Raw genomic sequence first — 10,055 nt, forward strand, 5'->3', positions numbered from 1 at the left:
ACTCAATAATTCTCAACATGCATAGAGAATCTTGACTCAATAATTCTCAACGTGCATAAAGATGCGCAGGCCTACGTAGCCACCTGATGAACTAACTCATTTCTGTATTCTGACTTCGTAGATGCATTCTTCATATGTAATTGTGCGGTAAAATACTAAAATGTGACACATGAATTTTGCATGAGTATCCTTTTTTTGCGGGCTCGAAGTTGAGACGGGTCGGGGAGACATGAACTCTCTGCTTAGCAAAGTGCATCACCATAGGTTCCGCCATAGCACACACATAGAGCAGATAAGACCATATTGTATATAACTAATTCATTGGTTATATTCAATCTCCACGGTTCATCTCCATCGACGCATGGACCCCATTGTCGCAGTTAAAAAGATGATAATTGCCTATTCCAAGCATGTTAATATTTCTTAAACGTTCATATAATTATTGACAAATTTGCAATATCTTACCCATCTATTACTCAAGCAGTCATGCATTGAGATATGATCGCCCACATGGCCAGCCGGGTGGTTATGAGAGTGCTGATACCAAGGCGCCGGATCAAACCCTGTTGGTGCATGATTGTGTCTGTAGCTTTTAGAGATGGGTACTAAGGCAAGGTGGTCGTGGAGCTCCAACCAGGGTTTTCTTAGCTTCAGTGAGTCATCGACATAAAAAAAGAGAATTAAGTATTTACTCACTTAAAATGACGTTGTCAGCCAACATACATACCTAAGAAGCCACTTTATTTCATCCCCTACACAGAGAGAGGATGCTTCGGCTGCCAGAACTAAGCTTATATAAGTGTGAACTGGTGCTCCTGGTCTCCAACAAGCAAGAAATGAGACCCACCGTGCAATATCTTGGTCCCGTCCTCCATGGCCCTGCTCAAGTGCTCGCATGGCTCCAGCAGGAACTCCACTTCGGCCGTTTCGCCGGATCGGATGTAAACGCTCTGGAAACTGACCAACTGATTCTTGGGACTGCCCGGAGGAGCATCGTCTGCACGAGAAAACAGCAAAACCGCATGACGACCGTCCATTTCCCCATGGTTGCTTACTCCAACGGTTGCAGAGAATCTCATTTGATTGCAGATCTCAGTTCCGATCTTTGCAACGTCGTAGTAGTAGGCAGTCTCCGATCGCGCAGAGGATGCTCGGACGGCAGTGCTGCTTCCGGAGAGATTGAAGGGGCGGTTGGTTACAGAAACGAACTCGTAAAAGTAAGTCGAGTAGCTTAAGCCGTAGCCGAATCTGAACACCTCCCTGCCTGTGTAGAATCGATACGTCCGGCCAGGATAGCCGGTTGCAGGGTTCGGTCGCATTCTCATGTCAGTCATCGGGACCTTAGTGAAACCTTCAGGATACCAAGTCATTGGCAATCTTCCACCTAGACAAGAAGAGATCTGTTAGAGCAAATATTAATTCAAGGAGGCGTGCGTGGTTAGGTGATCGGGACTGTGTACTTTACAAAGTGCTTGTGGCCATACAAAACACAGAAAATCGCTCCTGCCTGCGTGCAGTAACGCTTTTCTGTGTAAAAAGAAAAAACACAAAACACAGAAGATGGGAGTCTGGAGTAAAATAAGCGAAAAACAGTACCAGGATTGTGCTCCCCAAATATGATTTCCGCGAGGGCGACACCGCCAGCTTCGCCCGGGTAACCGGCCCACAAGATGCTCCCGATTTTCGGGTTGTACTTGGCAAACGAAACGTCCACCGGACCGCCACAAAGCAGCACGAGAACGACGGGCGACCTCGCGGCAGCAGCGACGCTCTCGATGAGCTTCCTCTGCTGCCCCGGGAGAAGCAGGCTCACGCGGTCCAGCGCTTCTCTTTCCTGCGTTTGGTCTAATCCCATGACCAGAACGACATGGTCTGCGCCTCTGGCCGCACCCACCGCCTGGCCGATCAACCCGTCGGAGGAGCAGGCAACCGAATCGCAGCCGGCGGAGTAGCGAGCGTCCGCGACGTATCGCTTCAGCCCTTCGAGAGGAGTTACGGCCTTGCAAGGAGGCCCAGCGTAGTTGCCTACCAGAACCTGCCGGTTGTTGGCGTTGGGACCTATCACTGCAAGCGACCGGAGTCTCGGTTTCGATAGCGGAAGAAGGCGGGCCGAGTTTTTCAGGAGCACAATGCCGTCTCGAGCTGCTTCGAGTGCCAGATTCTGATGCGCCGAGGAGCATACTTGGTCCGAGCCAATGGCACCGAACAGATGGCGCGATGGATCGCCATCAAAGAGACCAAGCCTTATCCGCACGGAGAAGAGGTTGTGAAGGGCCCTGTCTATGTCTGATTCCTTGACCTTCCCCTGTTGAACTGCCGACTTTGTGTGCAGCTGCAGATACTGGCCGCAGTTGACGTCCATGCCTGGCAATGAATGTAAAAAAGGGCAATCGAACACCATCCTCACCATGTTGCTATCAGACCTGGTCTATGGAGAGAGAGAGAGATCCATTACCGGCTCTGAGGACGTCCCCAACAGCATCTTCAGGGGTTGCAGCATAACCTTGAACGTCGTGAATGATGGAAACAGCATCGCAGTCGGATGTAATGTACCTGATTACGTGAACCACAAAACAATCAAACTGACGATGACACAAAAGATCAAGTTACTATCATTGAAAACATCGATTTACATCCAAATTTGAATTCAGCAGATAATCTGAACCAATTAAATAAAAAACTTTTCTAATGAACTAATTGAATCCGGATTCTTTGAGCCCTTTTTATTCCAAATTCGAATCCAATTAGGCAATACCTGGTCAGTTCAGATTGATATTGCCCGTATCAGAACTGGATTCAACCTGTTTACATCCCTACATGAGGTGCTCACAATTAAGCCTCTTCAAAGAAGGCTTTTGAACCTTATGGGTTAGATATCAGGGGTGGTCCTGGCCCAATTAGTAAATGGGCCAAGTTTCAGGTAGGGCTCAAGCATCATTCAATGAGGTCCAATCTGTGGCCTGGCAGCTGGCTCATTTACTAATCGATGTTAAAGGATCCAACCGACATGACTGGACCCTACCCAGTAAGTCCCAGGCCAAGCTTGAACCCCACTCAAACTTGGGTCTAAGTCAGGTTTGTCAGGACCTGAGAAAGGCTGGCCTGAATCGCCTGATGTCCACGCCTAGTTGTGTAGGTCAGATTGAATGGGCACGCCCAAGTTTGAGTGAACAAGAAAGCCGGTTGCTTGTTTTCCCAAGGCAAGTTTCAAATTTCACAAGAAACTAGGCTAAGCTGAGTGCATGCGACTTGGGTTTAGAGAAGTGTGGTATAAGCCATCGTCGAAAATCTTTTTTTCTAGATTTTCTTGGTCTTCTCTTTTTTAATTATTCAAAAGATGTTCTTAAGTGTAAAAGAATAAACATGCAGCCACACAATTTAAAAACATGATTGACATATTAATAAATTTATCTTGCCGCTATCACAGTTTTCATGTCCTGAATCCATCATGATAAACTCACAATACATTCAAAATATCGCTTGGTACTTGTAAGTAGGGATGCAATCGGATCGGATCCTGATCAGCTAAAAATCATAAAAGTGACATATTGGATCCAGCCCATTTGCATCTATAGCTGTAAATCTCCTAAACTATGTATGATTCATAATTTTTGGAGGGGACGCTATTGGTCGTTGTAACATATCAAACAAACTCAGCCTTTTTTTGTTGTTGTTGTAGTTTTTTATAAATTTAGCCTTACCAATGTTGTCAGTATCGGTATCGGCCCTGTATCGTTTTTGGTCAAAGATTCAGGTGAATAGTAAAATATAGTACGTGTTAATCAGAAAGTAACACATGTTAAAGCTATTAAAATAATATTAAAAAATAATTTTAAGTATTTTTACATTTATTAAAAAATAAGCGTATCACTTTTCTGTCAATAAGATATCGATACTGACAGCATTGAATCTTACAAATGTGATCTGCATGGCTTGGACAGTGAGGATGGATCCATTTTTTTCCGATAATAAAACTGGGGGATCAGGCCCCCTCCATTTATTGAGGAAACATATGTCCAAACAGGTTACAGTGAGGATCGACCTTGGATTGTTTGATTAAGACATGTAAGCAAGCTTTGAGAGCCTTCAAAAATCAATGGCCTACAATGTACCAACTTTTTAAGACCTCACTCATACGGTTGTATTTGTAGTTAAAAAAACATCATCCAAAACCCTATTCTTAGCATTTGGATAAAGTAAAATTGCAGTAAATTGAAAATACCACCCATCTCTGCAATTTATTTTTTTGTTGTTGTTGTTGATATTTACACGGACATACCACCCCCAGGATCAAAGACCTAGCCGTGGCTCTCTACCTGCAGTAATTATGGTCGATGTCCTGACAGCGCAAAACTCTATGGGCTTACCTCTTGTCCTCAGGGAGTCATCACGGCTTGCACAACCAGCTGCCTAGCGGCCTAGATCTCATCCCACTATGCCAAACCCCTTTGGGACAACTATAACAGGCCCAGTGGCGGAGCCAGGGGTGGGCGGTCGCCCACCCCAGAACTAGAAACCAAGTCGACTCGGGAATCGTTCGAGTCAACTAGACTCATTGCCCCACCCCGAGTTTATTGCGACTCGGCCGAGTCAGGAGTCTTGACATTTTAAAAAATTAGGGATTGAGGGATCGATGGTCAGTAAAATTAAAGATCATTTTTTTGCCTTGTCTTTCATATATCTGCAGGAACCCCGTCGATGGCTTCTCCGCCAGCTTGGTCGACGACCCCAACATCTTCGAGTGGAGCGTCACCATCATCGACCCTCCCGACACGCTCTAGTGAGTCCCCCTTCTCTCAAAACATCGTCTTTCGACGATCATCGGCTTCTCCGATCATCGCCCCTTTCATTTTTGGGGTATTTCTAGGGTTTTTGATGGGTGATCTGCGACTATTGATCCCTCTCGAAATTGGTTTTTGAATCTATGTTTGTGATTGATTCTGTCTATGTTTGTTTCTTTGTTCAACAATCTCTTGGGTGATTTTGTTCGCTTTCCTATTATGTGGGTTGGTTCGAACTTCGAATAGCGTCGTTGGTGTGTGGAATTTTGATTGTTGGAGTGTTTGTTTAGTTGAATTGTTTGCTTCCCTCAATGAGTTTGAAAGTTCTTCATCCACTCTTTCGATTGTTTGCGATAATATTGCTTACTTTGCTATCAGAGTCGCGATGTACAGGGAAGAGTTGTTTCTTGTTTGATTTTTCTTGGGTGTTTGTTTATTTGTTCATGCTCATCAATCGGTCTTGATGGGGGGTTTTGGTTTCAGCGATGGAGGCTATTTCAATGCAATCATGAGCTTCCCACTCAATTATCCAAACAGTCCTCCATCAGTCAGGTTTACATCTGAAATGTGGCATCCAAATGGTTGTTACTCTGCTCTGATTCACTAGTGTGTTTCTTTCTTTGCTCTTGTGAATTTGTTCGTACCATCTACAATTGTTATTTGCTTTTGAATGATCAGTTTATCCTGATGGGCGGGTTTGCATATCAATTGCATGTCTTTACACACGATATAAATACTAAAATGTTGTTTTGTTGCTTTGATTAGAAGTGGTTGCACGTCTTTGGTCATTGTGGTTGTTGTATGGTTCTAAGAATAGGTACTAAGAGATTATAACACCAAATGGTATGCAGCAAGATATTTTCACTAATATTCTGATTAACATAAGTTTGCAACCTGGCTTCTGAAGTAACTTGATGATTTTCATTGATTTTTATTGTATGCTACATTTAGTGGTGAATTATGAAAATTGGTTCTATTATTTTGTTAGTTAACTTGAAGAGTTATGATTTGGTGTTGGTATGTCTTGAGGGGTCTACTTGGATTTCCCAATTTGGTGTCTGTTGCTTGAGTTGATTAGATTTTTTAAACTTGCTAAGCAAGTCAAACTTGATCTATAAGTTAACTTTCCCTAGTTTGTAGTTTTAGTCTTTGATGGTAGAAAAGGAAATGAAATCAATTTGAACTATAAGGTTTTTTCATTGGCCTGAGGGTTTCTAGTCTAATCTAAAATTAAAAAAGGGAATAAAGACATAAATAGACAATATAATGTCTATGTGTGTGTGTGTGTGAGAGAGAGAGATTATTGTCTTTAAAAATTGGAACAAAATTAGAAGGATGAATCCTCTCTAACTTTTGTTGGGTTTTAGGATTTTTAATTTGTAACAAAAGGAAACAAACACATAAATAGACAAAATAAGATATGAGAAGGAGACATTTGATACCATCCGTGATGATGCAATTATGAATTGTTTTCAAAATATGAAAATTAGAAGAAAATTTTCATGAATTTAGTTGTTTGTATTTTTTTAGGTGGACAATCTTTATTTTAGTTTAAAAGTACAATTTAAGGTTTTATCTTATTATGTTCATAAATTTAGTTGTTTGTGTTTGTAACAATTGTTATTTTAATTTAAAGGCCAATTTAAGTTTTATCTCTCCACGAACGACAAGCAAAATTTTTCTGGCTCCGCCGCTGATCCGAATAAATGGATCGTCCTTCAAGACCATAGCATTGTCCTTGAGACCCGAAGTCTGCCCACCCAACGAAAAACTTCTGGCTCCGCCACTGAACAGGCCCATTACTAATGTAATACTATGACCATTTATGGGAGTGGCACTGGGATCGGACTGTCTCCCTCAGGCTCTTGCCTCAAATTTGGCTCTAGGGAGGCCCAATTGCCAACCGAGACTGTGCCTGTGGTCGACATATTCAGATAACAAACCGACCATACTACAACTAAAAATGGTCTCCTGCCATGGAATAAGCATGACTCTTGATCCAAACTATCCACTCAAGCATGTGAGCTGCCTATGGCTAACCAACTTCAGCCTTAAGTGCTTCCAGTACTTCAAGTAAGAAAAAACAAAGTTGGTGATGTGGTAGTGGTTAATCGACCCATATATAGTAGTACTATTACTATATCTGTTGATGCGGCAGTAGGAGAGGGAGTGGGAGTGGGTGAGAGGCTTACCCGTTGAAACCCCAGCGACCCCTGGCCGTTGCAGACAGAAGGTTTGAATCGGCGCACGTCGGGACTCCATTCACGCGGTTATACGAACACATCATCCCGCTGGACTGCCCCTTCTCCACGCAGCTCTGAAACGGTGGTTGGTATGTGTCTGCCAAGTCTTGCATCGACACCTGCACTCTCCCCCATTGAGAAAATACCACCAACTTTCACCAAACATCAACTACAGACATCCATGCCACCATCAAAAAGAAAAATACTGGCTTTGAGGCTAAAAATCAGTAACTTTGTCTTAATGATAATGCAACTTAAAATTGTGTAAACTTGGGTGTGTTTTTAGTAATATTCAAAACTTAGATGAGTTTTTTATTATTGCCAAAACTTTAGATGAGTATTTTAAAATTTTCCTTAAAAAAAAACATCAAATAAAAAGTTCTCTTTAAAGATGTAGCTTTCACTTTTTTGTCCAAACCTCGCCATTAAATACAGTAGTAGTAGTGAGGGTAATGTATGAAGTTTTGCCTGTAACAATATGTCAATCTCACCAAAGATTTTGGAAGTCTTTAGCTGGCTTTTGTGAAATGACAATTCTCCCCTAATATTCCGGTAAAAAAAAAAAAGACAGTTCTCCCCTCATATGTAAGTATATACATAATAATAATAATATAACATAAGCTAGCAAATCATAACTTTAACCATGGCCAAACTCAATGGAAACGGGCCCAGCTCTCTTGGACTAATATTGTGCAGAAGACTGTCTGTTTTTTTGGCATTTTTGAAATGACATGTGGGTAACATGTACAGCAAGGAAGTCCATCTATCCTTTTTATGCTTACTGATGGACTGTGAGGAAAAAATTGAAAAATAAGAGAAAAAAGAAAGAAAGAAAGGGATGGGAAAACAGAGAAAAAGAGGAAGGATAAGGAAAGGGCAAAAGAAGAAATGTGGTGGCTCACCATCGCATTGAAGGCATAGCGAGTGGTCCCTTTCCAGTTATCCAAATCATAAGCAGTGAAGTGTTTGCAGCAGGCAGAGGCACGGAGAAGACCGCCGCGGCCATCGCCCTGCACTCCCCTCACATAGTCAGCGGCATACCTGCTGCTCACCAAAGGGTCCTCGCCCGGCGTCTCTTGGCCTCTTCCCCATCTGGGGTCCCTGAATATGTTTATGTTAGGCGCCCAGAACGTCAACCCACTCGCCTGACCCGCATTATACAGCGCTCGAGCTTCGGTCCCTATCGCCTATCGGCACCAACATCATCATTTCATCATCAAAATGAGAGATAAAAAGGAAGAAGAAGAATAAAAAAGTCGATCGTTAGATGATACATCGATTGAAATTTCTAAGCTATTTCAACAGAGCGATGATGAGTAGCTCCTAAACAGTTTATGTCTTAAAACGTCTTAAAACACTTCTGAGAAACATAGTTTGTGCGTGTCTTTTGCTTAAACTTAACCTGTACATGCCTTCATCATCCTTTGTTCACTAAAATCATGCTTTGGATAGAATCGATTTGACAAGAAACCTTGATTTTCCATCACTCTAAATACACATCCATAGAAGAAAAAAACATGGTTTCTACTAAGCCGTATGCGATTTAGTTTGGACTAAGCAAACGCTGGAAACTTCCACTTTTGATTGAAGCCGTCTAGCCCGGTTTAGAAGATAAGACTGTTGTAGGAGCCACTCATTTCTCCTTCAAATATGTGACTTTAGTCTTATCGCGTCATGTCCACAGTCATAAATACAACATGTTGCCATAGAGAAAAAGAGAGGGAGAGATTCATTGTATAATGAAAAGCCAAAAAAAAAAAAAGAACGAAACCAACCTGACCAATATGGTACCAATGAAGGGCATTGAAAGAAGCAGCCGTGAGAATGACTTGAGGGAAACTGGTAGCAGAGGTTATCCTTCCATTGAAGTGAATCCCGCGGCCGCTTCCAGAGACACCGTGCAAGGATTCAGACCACCACTCATAGGCGGGGATACCCAGCCTGGGTATCCCAGGAGCGGTGTTCACCAGCTGGGAAACCTTCTCATCCAGCGTGAGGCGAGACACCAAGTCCCTCACTCTAGCGTCGATGGGAAGGGAAACCTTGCAGAAATCGCGAGAACGAGCGGCAGGATCGGATTGATCGCAGGCGAAAGGCGGCCTCGAAAAGGTGGGCGTCGTGAGAAAGAGTGGCACTAGTAGAGTGGTGAAAAAGCAGAGAATGGCACGGGTGGTCATCGAGGAACCAACCAGCACAATTGCAAAAGGGAACAGAGGATGATGATGATGAAGAAGGGCTCAAAGGTGAATAATAAATAGTTCCCAACAGGAAATTTGTGATGAGGGACAGGGAGCGTCACGGGCATAGAATTTTTCACAAACCCGCAAATTCATGACACGTTAAATCCAACCAGTCGATGTATTTTCACTCAGTAGAGCTCCACAATGTACCTGCCTCATTCTAAAAGCTAGGTTTGAGATAAGGAGAATTACTTTCTAAAATGCTCGCTTTGAAGGCGTAATTACCGACCTCTTGGTTTTTGGAGTTACAAGAAAAGAGGATGCCTTCACCTCACTCCCTCACTCTCTCTGCCTATAAAATGCACAAAAGCTACCGACACGATGTTATTTTATTGTGTCTGGAGTGTAGACGAGCCTGTTAAATGATGACAACGACCCTTCGTGGACTGGAATCAACACCGTGGAAGGGCTGTCGTTCACTTTGATTCGTGGATGGTGGGGTCCACGTCTCGACTCCAGACGGACTGAGCAGAATAATGGACCCTGATAGATAATAAGTCATTCATAAGTGTGTGTTTCCTGCCCCATTGATTGGGGTGTTCTGGCCTCTCCAAGCCTTAGCATGTCGGCCGGATTATTAGTTGGATACAAATTGAGATGCAAAGCTGTGTACTAAATCCAAATTCGATAATTAACTGTACCCGCTTTACTTTATCCAACTATAGTATTCAAATTTGATTGAATATCAAACCCAAATCCGATCCATTGACATCATCTTATCTTGTTAGGCTGCGTAAAAATTTTTTAAACATTTTTTTGCTACAAGATGCAGCCCAAACCTTAAGTCAAGA

The 10,055-nt window shown here is 42.8% G+C and overlaps 1 protein-coding gene across 1 annotated transcript; it reads right to left on the reverse strand.

Moving 5' to 3' along the window:
* Positions 1-667: 667 nt before the first annotated feature.
* Positions 668-9,564, reverse strand: LOC149841060 (putative beta-D-xylosidase 7). The gene is made up of 6 exons (XM_090003564.1): positions 8,800-9,564; positions 7,927-8,211; positions 6,974-7,143; positions 2,456-2,553; positions 1,597-2,364; positions 668-1,384 (listed from the first exon to the last, which is right to left on the reverse strand). Exons 1-6 carry the CDS (start codon positions 9,199-9,201, stop codon positions 792-794), a joined length of 2,316 nt encoding a protein of 771 aa, XP_089859690.1. The 5' UTR covers positions 9,202-9,564; the 3' UTR covers positions 668-791.
* Positions 9,565-10,055: the final 491 nt, after the last annotated feature.

Source organism: Nuphar pumila, chromosome 4 (genome assembly GCF_984573655.1).
Source record: "Nuphar pumila chromosome 4, dmNupPumi1.hap1.1, whole genome shotgun sequence".
Classification (NCBI taxonomy): domain Eukaryota; kingdom Viridiplantae; phylum Streptophyta; class Magnoliopsida; order Nymphaeales; family Nymphaeaceae; genus Nuphar; species Nuphar pumila.